The following is a 26,814-nucleotide window of genomic DNA, read 5'->3' on the forward strand; positions in this document are numbered from 1 at the left end:
CTGCTACCGCTTGGTGAGTAGATTTTTTATCTAATACAAATACTGGAATTTCTCACAGTCAGAAATATTCTGATAAATTGTAGGAGTGGCTAATGGGAAATTCTTTTACTTTGTTTTTGAAGATTAGGGGTTTTCTAATTTCATATCTGCTGCCCACCAGCAATTTTTGACAGACCTTGGCACTGGAATGTAAAAGTCCATTTTGAATCGCGGAGAGTGATGCATAGTCTACATGAAAATTATATATAGTTCTAGTATTTTGGTTGTGAATTGCAGAGTTAATCCTAAATTCAGTCACTAACCACAAGTATGGTGATGAGTGTCTGTGTACTGGCACCTAAGGTCCCTCCCCAAGGGTCTCGATGCTCTATGGTGGGTTCATGCTTGGCTATCACATGGCCCCAGCCTTGGCATCATCTTTTCTCTTCCATGCTGCATGTCTATCCTCTTGCTATTCTTTTTGCCCTCCCATGGGGAAGATGTCTGGGATGTTTTTGGGAATGTTCTCAATTTTCCGTAGCCAATGTCAGAACAGTCTCTCACTGTTTTTCATTCTTTTCTTCTTTCTTTGTTCCCCTTCTCCTATCCTTCCTCCGCTTCGACATTTGAGGTTCCTCTTTCTCTTCTTCCTCCCTGTGCGCTCCTGAGAGTTGGTCCATGCATCTGACACGTAACAGGTGATTGGGTAATGAACAATTCCCAGTCCTGGGTTGACAGGTAGGATTCGGACGTACACTCTGGTACAGGTCAGGCCCAGGGAGGGGTGATTACCTGAGCTGCTAACTTCCCAAATTGCTGATTGGTCCCTCTGTCAGGCATTCGGGAGGTGTGACCTGAGGTGTGAACAATCACCGAAAATGGGTGCACCACCCTCTAAGGGGGTGCCCCCAGTTGGAAGGAGTGCGCTATTGGAAACACTGGCAATTGTGGGGGGATTTTCTCGCTATGAGCTAATCATCATCTTCAGTCAACATATACTAAACATAAATGGAATGAGGCTCATGATTCAAAGACCCTCCCAGTTGTATCACGGTTCCTAATGGTTTCACGTACTGAAGATGGTCAGTCCTTTCCTACAGTAAATCCATTTATTATTCAGAAAGGTTTCCATCATGCAATTGTGAAATCCTGCTCTTGTTTACACAATGGCACTTTGCTTTTGGAGACACTTATGATTCTCAAGCACAACAACTGCTCACAGCTTCGCTCCTCCGTGGCTATCCTGTTCGTGTCAAGGCCCATCGAATGCTGAATTCTTCCTGTGGTGTTATTTATGCTAGGCCGCTCAGTGGTCTGACCGAGGCAGAAATTCAAACGTGCCTCTCTGATCAGTGTGTCATTGAGTCCATTGGGTGGTGAAAAAGGTAAATGCATCCTTAGTGCCCACACGCACTCTTTTTCTCACTTTTGATTGGGTGGTGCTTCCATCAAATATCAAAGCAAGCTGTGAAGTTATCACAGTCCAACTGTACAATCTGAACCCAGTGCGCTGCTACCAGTATCATCATTACAAATACACTTGAATGCCTTGTCGACTCCTGACCAAATGTATAATCTGTGGTAGGGATGCTCATGGGGTGATGTTCCACCTCCTCCCCACTGTATCAATTGCAGTGGCAACCATGTAGCCTCCTACTGTGGTTGCTCCAAGTATCCTGATGAGCAGGCCATCCAGGAGATTCAGGGGAAGGAGAAAGTGCCTTATCCTGTCACTCGCAAGTTGTTGTCTAGTCGGAAACCCTGCATTCTACCATCCTGCACTTACAGTATTGTTCGTGCTACATCTCGCTCCATGAAGGACTAGGTACGCAGACATGTGACCTCAAATTCAGCACATTGGTTGTAAAATCACCCAGTATCATGGTAGCGTCCCTATCTCCTCCTCCAGCTGTGCAACAAGCCGCCAAACTTTCGCCTCACAGGGCAAAGTCACCTGCTACACAATGGGTTGGCTGGGAAGGACAGAAGGAATATTCCCGTAAGACTTTTTGCGTCCCTCCAGCCAAAAAACATCTGAGTCTTTCTCTGCCAACTGAAAAGGCTTCAAGAAATGGAAAAAGGCAAACAGATTTCTCCTCTGCCAACTTGGAGGGCCTCTTCGATGGTGTCATCAGGTGATGCCCTCACCCAGCTGATCTCCGTCTCTCTGTTGTGCATCGCCACCTGTTTTTCTGCTCTGGACTCTGCAGACAGACAGACAGAGTGAGAATGCTGACACCTCTGTGGATTACATGGAGGAGAATCCTTCTGCCTCTGTACCCTGTAACAGTGAGTCTTTGAAGGCTGACACTTGGCAGCCGCTGAGGTGACACCTCTCCATATTTTCCCCCCTCCTCTTTCCTGGTCATGACTCTCCTCCAATGGAACTTTCAGCCTTAGTTCCAACAGAGAGGAATTATGGATCCTCTTGAAATTGCAGCATCTGCTTGCTCTCAGCCTCCAGGATACAAAATTGCATCCTCTTGACTGCTTAGAACTTTTGCATTTCTTTCTGGTCTGCTCTGACCTTCCACATGTGGATGCCATTTCAATGTCATGCTGCTCATCTCGGATGACGTTCATAGTCAAACCATCTCCCTGACTACCGGGCTTTAAGCTGTTGCAGTCAACATTTTCCTTCCTCACTTCACTTTTTCCCTTTGTACCATTTACATACCCCCTTCATTCGGTGTCACCAGGGCAGACTTCCTCCAGCTTATGGGCAACTCCCTCAACCTTTTCAGCTGCTCTGCGACTTTAATGCACATGTCTTCTTTGGGGTTCTCCCAGAACTTGTCAGAGAGGTGCCCTCTTGACAGACCTTGTCCTATCACGGGAGCACCCACGTTCCTTTTATTCTCCACACACACCGATTCCCATTTGGGCCTTTCCTTCTGCACTACCCAGCTTGCCAGTCATCTTGAGGGGTTTCATTCTCTCTGACACTTACTCAAGTGACAGTTTCCCTTGTGCTATCCATTTGCTGACTTCTACCCCACCTATGTGCACACCCAAATAGCAGCTTTCTAAGGCTGACTCGGGGCTTTACTCCTCCTTAGCAAGCTTTGACGAACAACATTTCCCCAGTTGTGATGAACAGGTAGAATGTATTACAAATGTTATCCTTACTGCCACAGAACATTCCATTCCGTTCCTCAGCCATGTCCCGGTCCCTTGGTGGACTGAGGTGTGCCACAACGCAGTTCGCACATGGAGATGTACTCTCCGCATTTTTAAGTTTACCTAATATGACAAACTGCATTCATTATAAACAGTTGCATGCACAGTGCCGTCGCATTCTTCAGGATAGCAGAAAATCTAGCTGGATTTCATGAATTACTTTTTTAAACTGTTCCACTCCCTCTTCTGTTGTGTGGGCCAAACTCTGGTGGCTCTCTGGGGCCAAGGTCCATTCTCCAATTTCTTGCCTGACCATAGCGGATGATGTCATAGTGGACCCTGTTGCTATCTCCAATACCTTGGGCCACCATTTTGCAGAGATTTTGATCTCCTCCCACTATAACTCTGCTCCTCCATCAGAAACGAGTGGAGGAGACTCAGGTGATACCCTCCTCTTCTCAGAATTGTGAGTGCTACAATGCCGCCTTTACTTCGAGGGAACTGGATCATGCTCTCACTTCATCCCGATCCTCCACGGCCAGACAGTGTTCACATTCAGATTTTGCAGAACCTTTCTCTTGCAGGCAAGCACTTTCTCCTTCATACATACAATTACATTAGGGCAGAGGGCATGTTTCCCAGACACGGGTGTGAAGCCACTGTCGTACCCATACCTAACCCTGGTAAGGACTAACACCTTCCTTCTAGTTACCACCCCATTTCTCTCCCCATCTGTGTCTGCAAGGTGATGGAATGTACAATTCATGCCCGTCTGGTATGGTGGCTTGAGTCTCGCAATTTACTAGCCACTGCACAGTGTGGATTTTGAGCACACCTTTCTGCAGTTGATCATCTCATCACTTTGTCAACCAATGTCATGAATGGTTTTCCTTGGAAATACCAGTCTGTGGCCATGTTTTTTTATTTGGAGAAAACCTAAGACACTTACCAGGATACAGGTTGGCTGGCAGCTTTTCGAGGAGCTCTTTGCGGTGTGGGGGAGTAGCCACGTATGTGAAAAACGGCATCCCATTTGAGTCAATTGATGTTTCAAAGTACTGCACTGAAAAGGTGTTTGAATGTTGTGCAGGTGTGGTTAAATTTAACGGAGCTAAACTTCTAACTGTTGTTATTTATAGATCCCCAGACTCCGATTTCACAACATTTTTGCTAAAGCTAGAGGAGGTTCTTGGTTCACTTTATAGGAAATACAAAAAGTTAGTTATATGTGGTGACTTCAATATTAATTGTATAAGTGATTGTGCAAGGAAGAGGATGCTGGTAGACCTCTTTAATTCATATAATCTTATGCAAACCGTGTTCTTTCCAACGAGAGTGCAAGGGAACAGTAGAACAACCATAGACAACATTTTTGTTCATTCCTCATTACTAGAAGGGCATTCTGTTAGCAAAAAGGTGAATGGCCTTTCAGATCATGATGCACAAATTTTAACTTTAAAAGATTTTTGTGCTGCAACACGTGTTAAATATAGTCATCAGCTCTTCAGGAAAGCTGATCGAGTTGCTGTAGAGACCTTTGTAAACCTTATAAAGGAACAAGAGTGGCAAGATGTTTATAGCGCTGATACAGTAGACGATAAATATAATGCTTTTCTCAAGACTTTTCTCATGCTCTTTGAAAGTTGCTTTCCGTTAGAACGTTTAAAACAGGGTACTAGCACAAACAGGCAGCCTGGGTGGCTGACTAGAGGGATAAGAATATCTTGTAGAACAAAGTGGCAATTATATCAAAACATTAGAAACAGTCAAAATCTAAATGCAGCAGCCCATTACAAACAGTATTGTAAGGTGCTTAAAACTGTTATTAGGAAGGCAAAAAGTATGTGGTATGCAGATAGAATAGCTAAGTCTCAGGATAAAATTAAAACCATATGGTCAGTCGTAAAGGAAGTTGCTGGTCTGCAGAGACAGGTCGAGGATATAGAATCAGTGCATAGTGGGAATGTCCGTGTTACTGATAAGTGGCATATATGTACAGTATTTAATAATCACTTTCTGAATATAGCAGGTGAACTAAATAGAAACATAGTCCCAACAGGGAATCATATAACGATCTTAGAAAAAAGTGTTCCGAGACTGTTACCTGAAGTGCTCCTCCATGATACTGACAAGAGGGAGATTGAGTTAATAATTAAATCACTAAAGACAAAGAACTCTCATGGATATGATGGGGTATCTACCAGAATACTGAAGTATTGTTCTATGTATGTTAGCCCAGTTCTCAGCCATATCTGTAACTTTTCCTTTAGGAGTGGTCGGTTTCCTGACCGATTAAAGTACTTGGTAGTGAAGCCACTTTATAAAAAGGGAGACATTGATAATGTTGACAATTTTAGACCTATTTCTATGCCATCGGTGTTTGCTAAAGTTATTGAGAAGGTTGTATATACAAGGTTACTGGAGCATTTAATTTCACATAATTTGCTGTCAAATGTTCAGTTTGGTTTTAGAAATGGTTTAACAACTGAAAATGCTATATTCTCTTTTCTCTGTGAGGTTTAGGACGGATTAAATAAAAGGTTGCGAACGCTAGGTGTTTTCTTTGCTTTAACGAAGGCTTTTGACTGTGTTGACCACAAAATATTACTGCAGAAGTTGGACCATTATGGAGTAAGGGGAGTAGCTTACAATTGGTTCGCCTCTTACTTTAAGAACAGAAAGCAGAGGGTAATTCTCCGCAATATTGAGAGTGGTAGTGATGTTCAGTCCCAATGGGGCACTGTTAAGTGGGGCGTTCCCCAAGGGTCGGTGCTGGGGCCACTGCTGTTTCTTATTTATATAAATGATATACCTTCTAGTATTACAGGTGATTCAAAAATATTTCTGTTTGCTGATGACACCAGCTTGATAGTGAAGGATCTTGTGTGTAATATTGAAACAGTAACAAATAATGTAGTTCATGAAATAAGTTCGTGGCTTGTGGGAAATAATTTGATGCTAAATCACAGTAAGACTCAGTTTTTACAGTTTCTAACTCACAATTCAACAAGAACCTATATTTTGATCAGACAGAATAGGCATATTATAAGCGAGACGGAACAGTTCAAGTTCCTAGGCGTTGGATAGATAGTAAGCTGTTGTGGAAAGCCCATGTCCAGGATCTTGTTCAGAAGCTAAATGCTGCTTTATTTACCATTAGAACAGTATCTGAAATAAGTGACACTTCAACACGAAAAGTAGTCTACTTCGCATATTTTCGTACGCTTATGTCGTATGGTATTATTTTTTGGGGTAATTCTTCTGATTCAAAAAGGGTATTTTTGGCTCAAAAACGGGCTGTTCGAGCTATATGTGGTGTAAGTTCGAGAACCTCTTGTCAACCCCTATTCAAAAATCTGGAAATTCTGACATTGCCCTCACAGTATATATTTTCTTTAATGTCGTTTGTTGTTAGCAATATTAGCCTATTCCCAAGAGTTAGCAGCTTTCACTCAGTTAATACTAGGCAGAAATCAAATCTCCATGTAGAATGCACTTCCTTGACTCTTGTGCAGAAAGGAGTGCAGTATTCTGCTGCATCCATTTTCAATAAGCTACCACAAGAACTCAAAAATCTTAGCAGTAGCCCAAACACTTTTAAGTCTAAACTGAAGAGTTTCCTCATGGCTCACTCCTTCTATTCTGTCGAGGAGCTCCTAGAAGAGCTAAAAAATTAAGCAAGTTCCAGTGTTACATTGTTGATTTTCTTCATTTAAACTTACGACTTGTCACCTGAATGTTTTTTTATATTTCATTTTATCTGTTTCTAATATCGTGTTATAATTTCATGTATTGACTCGTTCCATGACCATGGAGACTTCTCCTTAATTTGGTCCCACGGAACAATAAATAAATAAATAAATAAATAAATAAATAAACTGGTATCCTCCATTCTCTCTACATGTGGGACTTTCATTGCCGCCTACCCTATTTTCTTCAGGAATTTTTAAAAGACAGAATTTTCAACGTATGTGTGGGTTCTGGTTTGTCACACAACTTTATTTAGACGAACAATGTGCCTTAGGGTTCCATCCTGAGTGTCCTCGTCTTTGCTATCACCATTAACCATGTTAAGGCCTGTCTCCCGCCGGGCATATCCGGCTCCCTTTTTGTTAACGATTTTGCCATCTATTGCAGTTCTCCATGGACTTGACTCCTTGAGCGGTGTCTTCAGCATTGTCTTGATCATCTTTACTTGTGGAACATCGACAATGGCTTTCGCTTATCCACTGACAAAAACGGTTTGCACAATTGGTTTCTTTCACCGTCTTTACATCTTGGGCCTGTTGCTCTTCCCCTCTTTGAAACTATGAAATTCCTGGGGCTCATGTTCGATCGAAAACTTTCTTGGTCCTCCTGCATGTCATACGCCATAAGCGATTCCTCAGTGTCCTACATGTCCTCGGCGGTACTTCCTGGGGAATTGACCGGATCACTCTCCTCTGTTTGTAACGGTCCTTTGTCCATTCAAAACTAGACTATGGGTGTTTCATTTATGCATCTGCACGTCTGTCCATCTTACGCCATCTCAATACAATCCACTGCGTTTACTTTTTATCTGTTGTAACAATGTGACAAAAGACCTCCATTGTCTCTCTGGTGTATTTTATGGACTTTTCTCTAAGTCTTCGTTTTTAGCTGTGTTTCCTTCCGCTGATTGGGCTTAACATGTTGTCATTTTTAACCCCTTTTTTGTCTTCATGTTCTATCATTTTTACATGGGTGTGTATGTCTGTGGTTGTTTTTCTGCCCTACAACAAAATAAAACAAAACAAAACCTAAGGCCTCTAAAGAGGCTGTGAAGCAAGAAGTTCGGTTGTCAACTTTCCACTGTGTTCTTATTACATGATTCTGTAGAGTAAATACTTTTTACTGTAACTGCAATGCTCTAGAATGTTACAAGATAGGACAATATTGGGTGAAAGTATGCTAGCGATCCTGTCTGCAGGTTGATACAACTTAGTGAGTTTGCCAAGTGCAAAGTGGGCAGGATGGAACTTTTTGGGAACATTATCCACATGGTTGCAACACTTCAGTTTATTATTGATCTGGAAGCTGAAGAACTTCTCACTTGTCATCCAGTGTATGCTCATTAATCTGTATTTCTTGTAGTTTTGTTTTTGTGTGAAAAAGGTCCAACAACTCAACTGCAGTAATATAGATAAAGGATACAAATTCAGCTATTGTGGATCAGAACAATCAGTTTTTGACAATGTAATGTAAATAAATGTAATGTAAATAAAACAATCTACTCACCAATCGGCGGCTGGAGGAAGCGCGGACACACACACACACACACACACACACACACACACACACACACACACACACACACACACACAAATTCAACTTATGCAAGCTTTTGAAGGGGAAGAAAGAGTGGTTGAAGGAAAAGGACTGGAGAGATTGAGAAAAAGGGATACATTTTGGAAAAGTCATCCAGAATCCTAGGTCAGAGGCGGGATGAGAAGGAAAGACTGATTGTTGGAGACTGTATGGGATGAGATTTGAAAACCTGAGAGCTTAAAGGTGGAAGACATAGTATTATGCAAGACAGAGATTACTGCTGAAACATTGTGCATGAGTTAATAAGAGTGAAAAGCTAGTGCGTTGTATGTAACAGAGATGGGAGGGGGGTTGGCGAAAAAGAGAGGGGTCAGAAAATGAATGATGTAGAAAACAAATGGAATGAAGAAAGAAGTGGTCGCTGTGAAAAAACGCTAAGATGGAAGAAATTAATGTAAATTAAGTCCAGGTGGGTGGTGAGAACCAAGGATGTGTTTTAATGCTAGTCCCTACCTGTGGAGTTCTTAGAAACTGGTGTCTGGAGGAAGAATCCAGATGGTGCATGTGGACAAACAGCCATTGAGGTCAGGACTGTCATATTGTAGAGCATGCTCTGCAACAGGATATTGTGTGTTGCTGGTATACACACTCTGCCTATGCTGATCCATCTGAATTGACAACTGAGTGGTAGTCAAACCGATGTAAAAGGCTGTGCAATGTTTACCTAACAACTGGTATATGACAAGTGTTGCTTCACAGGTGGCCCTCCCTTTGATAGTATGTGTTTTACAAGTTACAGGGCTGGTGTGGGTGGTGGTAGGAGGTTGGATAGGGCAAATCTTGCAGTGGGGACAGTCACAGGGGTAGGAGCCATAGAGTAAGGATATGGATGAAGGAGCAGCATGGGGTCTGACAAAGATATTGCAGAGATTGGGAGGAAGACGAAAAGCTATTCTAGGTGTGGTGGGCAAAATCTGAAACAGAATGGATCTCATTTCAGGGCATGATTTTAGAAAGCCATGGCCTTGTCAAAGTAGCTGATTAATACATCCAAGACCAGGATAATACTGAGTGACAAGTGGTGTGCTCCAAAGTTGTTTTATGGACAGAGCAGCAGTACGAGGATTGCATGTGATGGCCCGGAAAATCTACTTATGAACTTGGCTAATGGGGTACTTAAGTCCAGTGAAGGCTGCGGTGAGAATGTATCGATGCAAAGAGTCTGCATCTGAACAGAAATGTTTGCCTCAAATGCCAAGGCTGTATGGGAGGGAATGTTTGATATGGAGAGGATGGCAACCATCAAAATGTAAGTACTGTTGTTTGTCAGTAGGTTTAATATGGACAGAGGTGCGTAGCTGGCCTCCAGTGAGGATGAGGTCAACATGATGGAAAATGGCATGAGATTCTGAATAGCATCATGTGAAATTTAATTGGAAGAAGGTATTTAGAGATTCCAGGAATTATAACACGTCAGTCTCGCCAAGAGTCCATATGGCAAAGACGTCATCAGTGTTTTTAAACCAAACCAAGGACTGAAGGTTTATGGAGCCCAACAAAGCCCTCTCCAAGTGACCCATGAAAAGATTGTCACAGGAAGGAGCCATCCTGGTTCTTATGGCCATACCCCTGACCTGTTTGTAGGTGTCCCCCTCAAGGGTGAAGTATTGTTGGGAAGTATAAAGTTTATTAAGTGAGTGGGAAGGATGTCATAGGTTTGGAATCAGTTGGGTGATGACTGAGGAAATGTTCAGTAGCAGCAGACAGACAATGTACATGGGGATGTTAGTATGGAAGAAAATGGCATCAACAGTGACAAGCAAGGTGTGTGGTGGGAGAGGGACAGGCACGGATTTCAGATGATCTTGGAAATGGTTGGTATTTTTGATGTAGGAGGGAAGTCTTTGTACTATGGGTTGCAGGTGTTGATCAACTAAGGCAGATGTATGTTCGATGGGTGCTTTGAAGCCAGCAACTATAGAACGGCCAGGTTGATTGGTTCAGTGGATCTTAGGAAGAAGGTAAAAGCTGGGGGTGCATGGTTTGGGTGGGGTGAGAAGTTCTGTGGATTGAGGTGTTGGTCCTTCTGAGGTGCCTGAGGTTTTCAGGAGGGACTGTAGGTCAGTTTGAATCACAGGGATGGGATCTTGATGGTAGATGCTGTATGTAGAGGTGTCATACAACTGGCGTAGACCTTCACCAACATACTTGTACTCCTGTCAGTCAAGTACCACAGCAGTAGATTGTTTGTCTGCTGGGAGCACAACGATGGGCATAGGCAGAAGGTGTATTCTGGAAACACTCAATATCCTGTTGCAAAGCATGCTCTACAACATGACAGTTGTGACCTCAGTGCCTGTTTCATCATACATGCCATTTGGATTCTTCCCCCAGATGCCAGTTTCTCAGAACTCAGTGGGTGGGAGCTAGTGCAACAACATGTGCTTCGTTCTCACCACCCACTTGGCCTTAATTTATGTTAATTCCTTCCGTCTCAGTGTTTCTTCACGTAACTTCTTCACTCCATTTTAGTTTTCTACATCTTTCATTTTCTTACCTGTCTATTTTTCACCGTCCCTCTTCCCACCTCTGTTACATACAATGCACTTAGCTTTTCACTCTTATTAAGTTGTGCACAATGTTTTAACAATAATCTCTGTCTTTGCATATTACCCTGTCTTCCACCTTTCAGCTCTCAGGTTTTTTACCCCTCCTCCTTCCACTTCAACTCTTCTACCAGAAGGAGCCTCTGGCTCCCAAAGCTTTCACAAAATTTATTTGTGTGTGTTTTTCTCCTGCCACCGCTTGGTGAGTAGATTATTTTATCTGTCACAATTATTGATTTATGTGCAATGGCACAATGAGTTTTTGTAAGACTGAGGTTTAAGTTGCTGGCTGTGAACCACTTGTAAGAATTTTCCACTATTACTTATCTATATCTGGTGCATGCGTTCGGCCCTTTTATCAATATACATGTGTCATCAGTAAACATCACAGTTTTTTGGGGAATTATTTAATGCCCCAGATAAATCATTTATGGAGACCCAGAACAAGAATGGGCCAAGCACTGAAGCTTCTTCACACCATATTTAATGTTTTCCCATGAATTCAGTTTTGTTCATGTTGCATCATTTGCTAGTATGGAACTGTGTTTTCTTTTGATAATACTCCACCCATCAAGGGGAAGGCCTTTATTGACTAGTTGTTTATATGGTCAGGCAGAGAAATGCCTAATGGTCTTCTCAGTATCCACATTTTGGCGAGGTGTAATGAGTACTCAGCACTTCTAGGTGTGGGCCAACACTCACTATTATATAAAGCAACTGGCCTCACCACTGTGTGATATGTCTTTAATTTTAGGTAGATAGGCTTCTACTTATTCCAAGAACATCACTGACATCTCTGAATCGCATCCATGTAGCTTTGATTCTTTATCACACTTCCTCATTCACATAGCTGTCACTCTGTAGTTGGGAACCTAGGTATCAAAGTGTATCCACCTTGGTGACAGGAGCTGTTTTAATAATGTACAATTCCAGGAGATGGAATCATTTTGAGGTACTCAGTCTTGTGGATGTTCAAACGGAGGCCAAATCTTTGCAGACACCTCATACCATGTGTTGACTTGAGTTTGAAGTTCCTTCCAGGTATGTGCCACAAGCACTGCGTCATCAGCACATTGTGGTACCCATTACAGTAAGAGAGCAATGGAGGTGGAGTTAATTGAGCTGTGATGAACACCAACTGTCATACGAAAGCTGCTAGACATGTAGCGCAGTGCAGCTGGCTCCTGGTGCTATTCTACAGCATTGTTATCCAGTTTGTTAGTTTTTGAAACTTGGTGATCATGAAGATCATATCAAATCATCTGATATAGTTCTCAAACGAACGCTGTGCCAAGGTCAAAATGACAAAGTGTGGTGACCGCCTTTTCTCGCAGGATTTCTCTTTCAGCTGAAATGCAGCAAAAATTGCATTTTTCATGCCACATTCCTTTACAAACCCATATTGGTTTAGTGAGTTCTGATTATGGTCCACAGCCTGTTGTCAAGGATACACTCGAATATATTTAAAGTGTGGGAGAGGAGCTGGATTGCATGGTAGTTCGTAACATTCAGCAGGGTCACCCTTGCCCTTAGAAACAGATGCTGTGGTGCTAGATGACCGATCTGTGGTATGTAGCTGCAGTAACTGATTAGAGTTGAATTTTGCCACCTAGGGGGTCGCTTTGCCGCTAGGTCTCTTAGTTCTCCATGTCTGCAAGAAGGTTGTCTGGCCCTGGAGCCTTTCCATTCTTCATGTTACAAATAACAGCTTTGACTACTTCTGCTGTGATAGGTGGAACTGACCCAGTTGTTACATTCCCTTTTGGTATTGGTGGGTGAGGAAGTTCAGTATTAGATATCTCACTGAAATACCCTCACCAACATCCCAGAATCCTCTTGACGTCGTGGAACAGCTGACTATTCTTATCTTTTTCACACTTGTAGTGTTCTACATCCAGACCTGCTCTACATAGCGCTCAGGCCAGTCAGTAGATGATTTTGTCTCCTTGTTGTTAGCCGGTTGTATAAATATTGGTGGTGATTTGCTTCGGCCTCTGCAATGACTACTTTTGTCTCCTCCTTGGTGATAATTCTGAAGATTCTTCTCACTCCGGGAAATTTGTAACTGTTTCAAAGCTGCTTTTTTGTGTGGACTTTTCCTTTTACTTCGTGTGTCCACAACTATGTCTGTCTGTGGCAAAATGCAATCAGTATAAGCAGAATCAATGGGAGTGTAAACAGGTCTTCTTCATTGCATGTCACAACACCATTCCAGAATGTGTCTCTAGCTGTCTCATTACATCCTATCTGTGGGATGTATGCAGAAGAGATGTGACTTTGATTGGTTGGGGGGTCAGTGACTACAAATGTGAGAGTATGTATGTACAAGTGATATTTTGTTGTGGAGTTTTTCATTCACTACAACAGCAACTCCTTGGGTGTTAGTTGTTCCATGATAGATCAATTTATACCCTTCCCAAGCATTGTCTCTCTTGTAGGCAGGCTACATTGACTTGAGATGTTAGGATTTCTGCCAGCTCACGAATGGGGACTGACAAAGTTCCAATATTCCAAGCAGAAATATGTAATAATTTATTTTGGGTTCAGTCCTTTAGCCAACATCATTTGTGGATGATCTCACGTTGACCAGGTGAGACCATTGCACATTGCTTCTGGAGGATGACCTGATATTTTCCAGTAATGTAACTTGGGCGAGTGACCCATGAGTTGTGACAATAATTGCTCGACCGACCTGTCACCAAGCATTGTATATCTTACACCAGGTTTAAATTAGGCCACTCGCTATTTGGAGTAAGACGCTTTTTGTAGGTGCTTCTCTGGAGTACAGAGTACGGATTTGCCTGCTCCACCACTGATGCCTTACCAAATTCCACCTTCTCTGCTGCAGGTGCCTTAAGAAGAGGTTTATCTTCCGCCCACACCTCCTTCCCCATCAGTTGCGAAATAAGGTCTCAGACTTGCAACTGGCATAGCTGGATTCAGAAAAAAAGAAAGAATCCTAATATGTTCCATTAAAATTGCAGCAGACACAGCTAAACTTTACAGTAATCAAAAAATTATGTGCCAATGTTTAAAGGAAAATTGGGGCAGTCTTTGTTTCTCCATTTTGTTTGAAATTTGATTTAAAACCGGTGTTACTGAGAAAGGTGGCACAACAGCATAATTAAAACTGCATTGTAATGGTGAAGTATTTCATTGTGTATTATTCTTAAAGTGAATAACAGTGTGAAATTTAGAAGTGTATCGATAAAATGCTGTACTTAAAAATGGGAGTGGTGTCTGACTATTCTCATTTAGATTTTTCTTTAAACTACTTCAGACAAGTTACATAGTAGGATATTGCATTAGAAGAGCATATATGTATCTTCATTGTAGTAGCATAATTGTTGTTGGATGTTTGGACATGCACATGTCCCCCCCCCCCCCCCCACACACACACACACACACACACACACACACACACACACACACACACACACCTGTGCAGCTATATTGTGCTGGCTGAACACACAATACTGGGGTTGTGGGATGATGAAGCTAGACGGAGAAAGAAGTAAAAGTGGGATGGGAGTTATCCTTACACCACATCCTTTGTTTCCACAAACCTCCTGATCCTAATATCTGCTAACTCACTTCATCCACACCTCCATGTCATAGTCATTGAGCAATACACAAACTCACTGGCTCCAGTGCCTCTGTGTTACTCTCCTAGCCTGTGGGTCTGCTGCCTCTCTCCCCACATTTGTATTATGCACACCGGCTATCTCCCTGTGAACCACTAGCTACCCCTTCCCAACCCCTCATCTCACTTCTTGCCTATTTCTCCCTCTACCTACCCCACCTCTGACAACTCCTCATTCCAATCCATCTGCCAAACTGAAATCCCGGCACTGTGTGTTCACCTCACACAATGTAATTGCATAGATTTGAGGGTACATTCGTGGATGGGTGTGCACACGCAAATTTTCATGTCTGTATCTAATAGCTTGCAACCTTCCTTCATTTTTGTGTGTGTTCACGACTCAAAGCTTCTGCTATTCAGTTAGTGGTCTCCTTTATACCTGAAATATTTGACAGTAAAATATTTCAGAATCAGCAGATGTGTGTTACTGTGATTTATTTTCTTTTTTTTCCCAGTTTTTATCGATTTGTGTTGGAACCAGAAATTCAGTTTGGTCCAGATGGTCAGATGTCTGCTGGCCCGATAGCTCGTTTCAACAACATGCCAACTAGTGTTCTTCTAACTCAGAACATGCACGTACCAGAAAACTGGTTGGTTGAGGTGGTGCGCAGTCCATATGATCTTGATAATATTCGTCTGGATGATGTTGGAAGTGGTGTGCACAGGTAAATAAAATCTCTTTCAGAATTAATGTAAATAATAACAAATAAGTAAATTAGAATTTAACAGTACATGAATGATGTTCTGTGCCAAATGGCCAGAAAAGTTTCTGTTAATGCATCATTACTCAATGTGTACACTGTCTTTCTCTTGTCTGCAAAATGGATCTCAATGTCAATTTTTTTAGTGGTTATGAAAATTATTTTACAATATGTTGTCTTATTTTAGAAGTTAGTAATTTGTGGTAGCTTATTATGTGACTGGATGTTTACGTTGCAGTGAATTTGAACTGGAATATCTGCTACTGGAGGGCCATTGTTTTGATGCCATTTTGGGGAACCCACCAAGGGGTCTGCAGATTACGTTGGGCACAGAGACACAACCTGTAGCTGTGGATACAATAGTTATGGCTAACTTGGGCTATTTTCAATTGAAAGCTAACCCTGGAGCGTGGATTCTGAGACTCCGTCAAGGTCGCTCAGCAGATATATTCGACATAGTAAGGTACGTTAATTTCTGTAATGTAATGAGTTATTAGTAGTTGTAGTCTTGTTTTCTTATACTTACAAAGAAACATTACTTTCTAACTGTAGGATGATACAGTTTGAATCTAATACTTGAAATCCCAGGGCAATTGAGGCTCAGTGATTCAGTAGCACTTAATCAGGATTGAGATAGTTTGACTTTTGGTGGTGGAAACCATTTTTATCAATAGAATTCACACGTAATGGAGAGATGTAGCAGCATACAGTTCACGTTAAATGTGTTGTGTTCCAATGACGAAAGCACAAATAGATCTGCACTGTACAACCGAATGAAAGCATTTGCCACTTCCTCACCTTCTAGTGATATTCTTCAACATAGTACTTAAGGTAGGCACATGGCATGCTTACACATTAAGAAATTACCTACAGCTACGCTCTGCAAACCACTGTGAGGTGCATGGCAGAGGGTACATCACATTGCACCAGTTATAAGTGTTTCTTCCTGTTCCATTTACGTATGGAGTGTGGGAAGAATGATTGTTTGGACGCCTGTGTGCATGCAGTAATTATTCTAATCTTATCTTCATGATCCCTATTTGAGTGATACGTAGTGGGATGTAGTATATAACTAGAATCATAATTTAAAGCCAGTTCTGAAACTTTGTTAATAGACTTTGTTGGGATAGACATAAACTATCTTCAAGCGTCTTCCAGTTCAGTTCCTTTAGTATCTCTGTGACACTCTCTCACGGTTTGAACAAACCTGTGACGATTTGTGGTGCCCTTCTCTCTGTACATTCATTATCCTATGCTAGTCCTATCTGGTATGGATCCCACACACTTGAACAGTTTTCTGGAACTGGACGCATGAGTGATTTGTACGCAGTCTCCTTTGTAGATTGGTTGCACTTCCCCAGTATTCTACCAAACCGAAGTCCACCACCTGTTTTACCCACAATTGAACCTATGTGGTCACACCATTTCATATCCTTGCAAACTGTCACATCCAGGTATTTGTATGACTTGGCTGATTCCAGCAGTGTCTCATTGATGTTACAGTGATAGGATACTACATTTTTTTCTCTTTGTGAAGCACAAAATTTTATATTTCTGAACATTTAAAGCAAGTTGTCAATCTCCGCACCACTTTGAAATCTTATCGAGATAGGTAGGTTTGAACTCCCTATCAAGAAAGTTGTAGCTCCAGTTTTGTAATATTCAGTGGTCTGTTATTCAGTACTGATATAAATACAGTAGTAGAATGACCAGTTGTATTGATGACACTTATGCCGTTCCGAGGGACATCTTGCCCAGAGGAGCAAACACTGTTTTTGGCATTGACATGTGTAATTGAAATCCTGTCGTAATCTGTTAATTTATTCTCATATGAAAAAACTGTGGACATCAACAGAGAGATTCTTATAATGAATCAGTTTAAAAGGCAAAATGAGTAGAAACATGTGGGAAAGCTGTTTTACTCTTGGCACTTGTACTTAGCTTCTACTCATATATGTAAGTGGTACACCATGATGTGGTGAGAAACTTGCAGAATTGTCATTACATCATCTAGAAACTTTAATATTAGTATCTTTTTCAGCAGAATTAAAAATTTACCAAATATTTGGGTTCTTTCTCAGTTTATTGTACTGTGAATATTGTATGAAAAGCCAAAGGTGCACCGCAAACTTTGAATGACCTATGGTAACCAGTCACCTCATAGTAGACGTGTATAATTACAAACTGATACCCTCCATGCACCAGAACAAGTCTCTGCAACTTGTAGGCATGTCAGGTAGCTCCAACATTACAGCCTTAACTACCAACACTGCCGACTGATGTTTGTCACTGGGACATAACTGCTTGTGTTCTGCATGCACACATTGCACTTTCTTCTTACTAAGCCCTTCATCCCTCTGATCAGCACACATCTCGTGATGCAGCCATAGTATACATAAAAATTCAGATTATGAACTCACCTCACCCCCCATCCTCCCTTTCCATCTCTCCACCACCACCACCACCACTGCGCGCGCGCGCGCGCGCGCGCACACACACACACACACACACACACACACACACACACACGCACACACGCACCCGTATGTGCACCCGCACGCGCAACGGCGCGCGCAACGGCGCGCGCAGACAGACAGACAGACAGACACAGAGCTACTTTGTTTTGCTGCTGTGGTCTGGACAGCACAACAGAATGGGTCTGTTGTGTCTAGGTGTAGTACTGGGACTGTACGAAAAAGTATAGGGGGGGGGGGGGTTAATGGAATGGTACCATTCACTCTGTACTGAAGTTACTGGATACTGAATACCCACAAAAACAAGAACCGGAATATAGTACATCAGCTACTAAACATGGGCCAGCTGCAGTTTCATAACACTTTATTTGAATTGTGTGATTCAGTGGCTACTTTATTGTATTTTGAATACAATTATATTTTTAACTATGTTAATGTTTTTATTGCCTTGCAGTCATGAGGGAACAGATACTCCTGCTGATTCTGAGGACATAAAAGTCTTAATTAGCTCATTCCGTAGTCATGTCATCAAATTAAAAGTTTCGAAGAAACCAGGAAAACAGCACATGGACTTGCTCGCTGAAGATGATCAGAATTCTGGAATATGGAATTCAATAACAAGGTTGTATAGCTTACCATTATTATTATTTTTGTTGTTGTTGTTGCTATTATTGCAAATTACTTATGGCCATTTCACCTTTACAGCACATTTGGATCGAAGTCTGATGATGAGGTAGAAGATAAATTGAATATTTTTTCTTTGGCGTCAGGACACTTATATGAACGCTTCTTACGCATTATGATGCTAAGTGTCCTGAAGCATACGAAAACACCAGTCAAATTCTGGTTTCTGAAAAATTATCTCTCGCCAACATTTAAGGTAACAAATGGTTTGTTATTCTGTTTCATATGTATTTTGAAATGGATAGGAACCTCTTGGTGTAGTGATTATTTTTTTAAAGTGTATCAAGTAGACTGAAATTTTGTTATTGTTGAAAAAAATTGTTAAAATATAGATAGTTTGTCAAAACAAAAAGGTACTCTGTAAAGCTAATGGTGAAATATACCAGCATTTAAAATCTCAAACATATTGATAGGTAATGAAACTGGCAAAAATTTCTCAATTCTTTGTTGTTGCTGGCTGTATTATAAGCACAAAAATAAGGTGCAGAATGAAAAATTAGTAGTTGTAAAAATATCTTCATTCTGTTTTTATCTTTCTTCCATCTATGTAATGAAATTACCTGCACATTGTGCAAGTCCTTGGAAGTTTTTGTTTACTGTAAAAGGAATTAGTGATGTGTTCGAAGATTGTTTGCCACAGATTGGTGCTTCAATAAAGATGACCTGCTGCCTCTGAAGAATTGCTGTGTTATTATGTTCTCAATAAGGGCAGTACATAATTTAGGCAGATTATTTTTGCCCACACTAATGCTAAACAGAACATTCCTTTCCACAAAGCAAACTGACAGGCTGGAAAATCATTATTACGTTTTTAAATTTTATAGATATTTCCTTCCTACTAGTAGCCAGGTAGCTAGCAAAGTGTTAACTTCGTGCATTGTGCCTATCGCGAAACTACATATTATGACTGCTGCTGGCTGTTAACACATCCCTACTTCTTTTGCTCATCACTTGCACTTCATTGTTAATAGTGCTTCATTGCCTCCCTGTCTGGATGGCATTGTCCCTTGTTTGTTATTTCCCATGAAGGAATGGAGGCTTATTTTGTTCTGGATGGCTGCACCATTCCATACATGGAGCTCTCTGAGTTACAAGAATGTCATTGAATTAAGGAGGTTTGTGATACTTACAAGAAGTCAGTAAATTAACCTGTGTTTAGAGGTACCATCAAGTAATGGAGGTAACCTCAGTAGATTACATTAAATTTTGTGACAGCAATAAAATGACACAATTAAAAGAATTTTAGAGGCTGTGGACTCACATTGCAAGCACTTAATTTTAAATAGGTCATCAGTGAACTCATTGATATACTGCAGAGTTGTTGCATGTATGCATTACAAGTATATTGTGTGAATGGTGAACATTTATCAACAAATCATTTGATGATCTTTAATCACTTTCAATGTGGCAAATTATGTGCAGGATTTTAGCCAGGAATAACAAATTACTACTTGTCTTTTCCTTAAGAGTCTGAAAATAGTTCTGGAGCTCTGAATCACCAATGTTTTCTCCACTATTACTACATCATTCTCAATTAACACTTTTCCATCTGGTGACACCACAGTGGTGTCGCACTTTGCCATCCGTATGTCTCGTACAAACTGATTTGCTTGGTGCCAGCAGGGCTGATTCTGATTACTTGGCTTGTTGCCGGCCATTCTTGACATTATTGGGAGATTATAAATTGTTAAGTTTTACTAATCTCATCATTAGTTCTCATAAGTTCTCAACCCTGTTCCCCTAATTTCAGGAAATTTCGAAGATGCACATACGTAAATAAAAACATAATTTGTTTGTTTCATGTATTTGTATTATTTTTGGTACTTAGTTTTGTCTTTCATATGGTAGGCATCAAAACAGTCTCCAAGCTGTAACGCAACTGCACAAGACTTGCACATTAAGTTTGTTGATCTTTTTTTTTTTGTTTTTGGAGCATACATGGCAGTTTCTTCATTTTCATTTATTTGTTTCGGAAATAAGTATTAATTGGTGTTGCTTAATGTGACTGGAAAGTCTGTCAACTGGATCAGGTGACATATACAATGTAGTGGCAACCTCCAAGTTTTGCTCAGAAGCAGGTACATTGTCTTTTAGCCACGAATCAGGCACTTTCACTAAAAAACTGTGAAATCAGAGACTCTTGGGTTCTGTATTGAAATATTGACATGTATGGAATGCATTAAATAATGTGCAATTAAAGAGGTACATGCAAACCTATTTTGACCATTTTATAGTTTTTCTGTATATAGGGTAATAACAACTCAAATATTGGTCTGCCCGGTTCACTCCTTTCGTGTATTTGTTGTAGTTAACACATTTTCAGGTTTTTTTTAATTGTGTAATTGATTCATCTACATTTTCTTCGAGTATGAGTCAAAGTGGCGTTATGTAGTGTAGCGATCATTCGAATCATTTTAGTTTTCGAAGCTCTCCATACCTGCGCGAGTACTTCACCCTTCCGTTGATGACAAGCTTCAAACATATTGACTTTTGCGTGCTTTAATTTTTCTGGAAATCCTCTATTTTGCCATATCGTTCCACAAACTCGAATTTTCTTTTCAAGTAACTTCTCTACAAATTCTACAGTGTTATAATAATTATCCATGAAGAGGTGATGCCACTTTCCATAAGAAGGTGCCAATGTTTCCATCACTTTTTTCTGAAGGCTATCCAGCACCGGAATATATCTTGAGTGAGGAAATGTATCCCATACTTGAATCGCACAGCATCCGAATGAGTATACCATTTTCATAATTTTCGATGGATTGTAAACTTTAAAATTTAACTGTCCATGCCTCTGCATCATTCCTTCATCAGTTGAGATGTTTTGACTTGGATTAAAAGTTTCTTTAAACTTTTTGGAAAAGTAATCAATTACAAATTGCACTTTGAAGAGCTGGTCGGCTTTATCTGGTTTATTGTTATTGTCGGAAAAATGTAAAAAGATAATATTTGTCTGAATTGGTTGCGGGACATCGTTTTGTGAAATATCGGTGTTTCAGTCAATGGATTCAATGACCAATAATCATTGATCCTTGCTTTTTTTTTTACAACTCCCATAAGTATAGCAAGCCCAAACCATTTTCTAAGTTTGGGTCCGGTAATGTCGACAAATTTGGCATTTTTTAAATCCAGTTTCCTTCTGTTGCAATTTTGACTGTAGTACTTGTTGGTTTAGTTGCTAATATATTCAAATAGATTGTTCCCAACATATTATTCTAAGATACCCTTGACACTCTGTGTATCTTTGGGAAATATGTTTGGACCTGGAGATCCTTCAAATTTATTGTTGGTCCTTGGTAAATCAGTCTGACCACTGTGCACTGTCTTCTTTGATTCATCCGAATCAGGTGGCAACTAAAGTGTTTGCCTAATTCTTCTTGGATGTATTTCACTATCTTCTGATAATTCTGATTCACTTCCATTCTTTTGATATCCAATGTCTTCTACCTAATCAGCCAAGTCGTCTGGAACGTCAGAGAAGACGTCCGTGCATTCATTGTAAATAATCGTATTAACTCTTTTGTCTGCTATGATGAAAGGTCACAGATACTTATAAAAACAAAAAAGCTTATTGAAGTTTGTAAGTTGTTGTTAGCTAAACAAAACACCAACAGAATGCAAAAGATACTGAAGTGCTGTCGCCGGCCACTGAGCAATACTATGCACATGACACCTCTGTAGTGTCACAGGCCATTGATCGCTATTTGACGCACGACAACACTCTGGTGTCACTGGCTGTTGGACGCAATTTTGCGCACAATACCTCTGTGGTGTCGCCGTATGGCATAGTGTTAACAATTGGTAACCATTAACACTGACACTTAAATTTTATGTTTTTTAACCATTTTATTCTATTGTACTAATTTTGTTGCCTGCCGTTGTAAATTAAATACAGCATATTCTCAGATATTCATGTATTAAAAAAGTGTTTATGTATTTGTAGTGTTGCTAAAAAGAGTGGTGGTTTTCTGTTAAGGATTTCCTTCCTCACATGGCACGTGAATATGGATTTGAATATGAATTGGTACAATACAAATGGCCAAGGTGGTTACATCAACAAACGGAGAAACAGCGCATCATTTGGGGCTATAAAATTCTCTTTCTTGATGTACTCTTCCCACTGGATGTAAAGAAGATTATATTTGTGGATGCTGATCAGGTACGTATTGATCTTTTCAGTGAGAAAGTTAAAGGAATTTACATTCTGAGAGGTTATTCAGATAAAAATCAGGATGAGATAAATATGTCCAATAATGTAAGGGCTAATAGTAACATCATGTAGTGAGTTCTTCAGTGATACTTACAATGGTGTATTGCACAATTATCTAGGTAGAATTGCAAAGACAAAGGAATATATAATAATCAAAGAGTGGAAAATCCAGGATGGAATATAACAATATTATGAAAAGAAAAGTTGCTACTCACAATATAGCGGAGATGCTGATTTGCAGATAGGCACAACAGAAAGATTGTCACAATTAAAGCGCTCACACACACACACACACACACACACACACACACACACACACACACACACACACACGACTTCAGTCTCAGGCAACTGAAACCACACTGTGAGCAGCAGTACCAGTGCATGATGGGAGTGGCGACTGGGTGGCGGTGAGGAGGAGGCTGGGGCAGGGATGCGGAGGGATAGTATGGTGGGGGTGGCAGACAGTGATGTGCTGCACGTTAGATGGTGGACAGGGGAGAGGTGAGAAGGGGAGATAGCGGAAAAGGAGAGAAGTAAAAAGACTGGGTGTGTTGGTGGAATGATGGCTGTGTAGTGCTGGAATGGGAACAGGGAAGGGGCTGGATGCTTGAGGACAGTGACTAACGAAGGCGGAAGCCGGGAGGGCTACAAGAACGTAGCATGTATTGCAGGGAAGTTCTCACCTGTGCCATTCAGAAAAGCTGGTGTTGGTGGGAAGGATCAGTATCGCACAGGTTGTGAAGCAGTGACAGTCTTTTTGTAGTGCCTATCTGTGGCTCAGCATCTCCGCTATATGGTGCGTAGCAACTTTCCTTTTCATAATATTGGAGTATATAATAAAAAATATAAACAGGAAATGAAACATGTGAATCGTAAGAGGAAGTAAGCTGATAATTAACTGCAAAAACAGGAATTTAAGAAGGTGAAATGAAAATGAGATGACGAGGCAGACAGATCAAAGACTGCATTTTAAAAATCTGAGTATGGAATTCCATTAAAAATAAAGTTAATATACTCTCCATCAGATATAATAGAAGAATGATTGAAGAGGAATTTTTCGACTCCTTGCAGCAAATCTACATTGACGTGCATAGTCTATAAGCCACCATATGGTCTCTTGTAAAACTACTAGTCATTTCCTCTTCTGTCCCACTCACAAATAGAATGAGAAAAAACAACCATCTATACAGAGTGCGTTCCATAAGTAATGCGACCACTTTTTTCTGATGCAACGGTACACTACAGCTGGGCTAAGTGGAAGGGGGTGTTAGCTTCAAAATGCTCTTTGTCTCATTTGGCTGCGAGCTGCCAGAGTCAGGACGTGCTTTTCCATCAACCCCATTTTGAGTTTATGTAACATGGCACAATGGATCATTCTGTAGAGCAGCAGTACACTATCAAATTTTGCGTTAAACTTGGGAAGTCCACCACCGAAATGTTTCCATTATTACAGCATGCCTTTGGGAATGATTGCTTGTCCAGATCACACGTTTTCTGATGGCACAAGCCGTTCCTGGAGGGTTGAGAGGAGATCACCGACAAACCTTGCAGTGCATGGCCATCAACTGCACAAGTCGACGAAAATGTGACGCGTGTTCACGATTGTTTGAACTCTGACAGACAACTGAGCCTTCAATTGATAGCACGCCCTCTAAACATGTCAAAAACAACTGTTTTCCACATTGTGGCGAAGATTTGAACGTGAGAAAGGTGTGTGCCAAACTTGTCCCAAAAGTTTTGACCAACAAACACAAGCCCATGCGAGTGCTTCAGTGCCGAGAAATGTTGGAAGTGTGTGAAAATGATTCTCATTTTTTAAACTCAGTTATTACTGGCGATGAGCCGTGGATTTTTGAGTAAGACCCTGAGACAAAAAGGCAGAGTTCAGAGTGGCACACCCCATTGTTGCCCCATCCCATTGTTGCCCCATCCCAAGAAGGCATGCATGAGCAAGTCCAGGATCAAAACCATGCTCATTGTCCTCTTTGACATCAGAGGCATTGTCCACCACAACTTCGTACCTACTGGGACTACAATGAACTCGGCTTTCTACTTGGAAGTGCTCAAAACACCGAAAAGGGGGATCTTGTGCTGCCAAAGCGACATCGAGGACACATGGAAAGTTCACCACGACAACGCACCGAGTCACAGTGCCTTCATTGTCGACGACTTCCTGGCCAGGACCCAGACCTCATTGGTACCCCAGCCTCCCTACAGTCCTGACCTGGCTCTCGCTGACTTCTTTTTTGTTTTCTCAGTTAAAAGGAGTCATGAAAGGAAAACATTGGGACACTTCTTTTTTGTTTTCTCAGTTAAAAGGAGCCATGAAAGGAAAACATTGGGACACTATTGAAAGCATTCAGGTGCTGTTACATCAGCTTTAAAGGACATTCCAGAAAAGGCATTCCAGGATGCCTTCCAGGCATGGTAACACTGCCTCCAGAAGTGTATCGATGCAAGAGGGTGCCATTTAAAAAATTTTTGATTATTTGCACGAATGTATTCAATAAATGATTTTTTATGAATTTGGTTGCATTACCTATGGAACGCACCTTGTATGCCTACGTATGAGTCCTAATTTCTTTTGTCTCATCTTCGGGATCCATACACAAAATGTAAATTGGCAGCGGTAAAATCATTCTGCTGTTAGCTTAAAATACCAGTCTTCTAAATTTTTTTCATCAGGGTTTCCCAAAAAGAATGTTGTGTTTCTTCCAGGGATTACTGTTTGGTTTTGGGAACCATAACCATAATACTTGCATGTTGATGGAACCTTCCAGTAACAAATCTGACAGCCTGCCTTTCAATTGCTCTGATGTCTTCCTTTAATCTGACCTGGCAGGCATCCCAAATAGCTGAGCAGCATTTGAGAAAGGGCTGTATTAGGGTTCTGTAGCCGGTCTCCTTTATAGATAAACCACACTTTACCAAAATTCTCCCAATAAAGCTAAGTCGACCATTTGCCTTTCCTACTATGCCCGCATCTCGTGGTCGTGCGGTAGCGTTCTCGCTTCCCACGCCCGAGTTCCCGGGTTCGATTCCCGGCGGGGTCAGGGATTTTCTCTGCCTCGTGATGGCTGGGTGTTGTGTGCTGTACTTAGGTTAGTTAGGTTTAAGTAGTTCTAAGTTCTAGGGGACTGATGACCACGGATGTTAAGTCCCATAGTGCTCAGAGCCATTTGCCTTTCCTACTATCATCTTTATGTGCTCATTCCATTTCATAGCAACTTTCACTGTTATACCTAGATGTTTAATCAATGTGATTGTATCAAGCAAATCACTACTGATGCTGTACTAGAACATTATGGGATTGTTTTCATACTCATTGCATTAACTTACATTTTCCTACATTTGGAGCAAGCTGCCATTTGCCACGCCAACTAGAAAGTCTGTCAAACTCATCTTGTATCCTCCTATAGATACTCAAAGATAACATTTTCCTGTATACCACAGTGTCATCAGCAAACAGCTGCAGCTTGATACTCATCTTATCCGTCAGATCACTTACGTATACAGAGAGTAAGACTGATCCTACCACACTTCTCTGTGGAATTCCTGGTGATACTCTTGTCTCTGATGAACATTTTCCATCAGCTACAGGATGAATGAAATAATGAAATGGAAAATTCATCTTCAGGGTGCAGTGGGTGTTTAGTAAAAAGGTGGAAGAATTACATTTCAGAGTACAGTGTTTGAAAACAGAAGGCAATTTTGATTTGTGTAACTAGTTGAAAGCCTTTGTCAGATTGGAACTTAAACACAAACATTTGCCTTTAGGAAGAATTGAAGTTGTTATTGAAAAGATTAATCTCAGAGTCATACTTGGTTGCCTCACTTGGTAGAGCACTGCCTGTACAATATAGGTAACTACATGAGAGTCCCAGATGAAATAGTTACAACAACACCTATTACATGAAGTAAAGAAATGAGAAAAGTACATATATAGTTTCAGAATAATGCATCATTTGTTGAGTGTGAGGGAGGGGAGCAATATCATATATTTTTGGCCATCATTGATACTTGGAAATCTAATATTGAGGGTGTCTTCAAAAGTCACATGAGGATTAATAACAGCTAGGTGAGAAAATGGAAAAGTAAATAATAA

At 40.9% G+C, this 26,814-nt stretch overlaps 1 protein-coding gene across 1 annotated transcript in view; it reads left to right on the forward strand.

Annotated features, from left to right (window-relative positions):
* The window catches only part of LOC124774920 (UDP-glucose:glycoprotein glucosyltransferase), a 128,283-nt gene that overhangs the window by 88,432 nt on the left and 13,037 nt on the right, over positions 1-26,814 (forward strand). Inside the window, exons 17-21 of the mRNA XM_047249596.1 lie at positions 15,090-15,299; positions 15,574-15,798; positions 18,264-18,431; positions 18,515-18,689; positions 22,473-22,655. Of these exons, the coding sequence (XP_047105552.1) occupies positions 15,090-15,299; positions 15,574-15,798; positions 18,264-18,431; positions 18,515-18,689; positions 22,473-22,655 (961 nt within the window). The remainder of the gene's footprint in view (positions 1-15,089; positions 15,300-15,573; positions 15,799-18,263; positions 18,432-18,514; positions 18,690-22,472; positions 22,656-26,814) is intronic.

The sequence above is a fragment of the Schistocerca piceifrons genome, chromosome 2, assembly GCF_021461385.2.
Source record: "Schistocerca piceifrons isolate TAMUIC-IGC-003096 chromosome 2, iqSchPice1.1, whole genome shotgun sequence".
Classification (NCBI taxonomy): Eukaryota; Metazoa; Arthropoda; class Insecta; order Orthoptera; family Acrididae; genus Schistocerca; species Schistocerca piceifrons.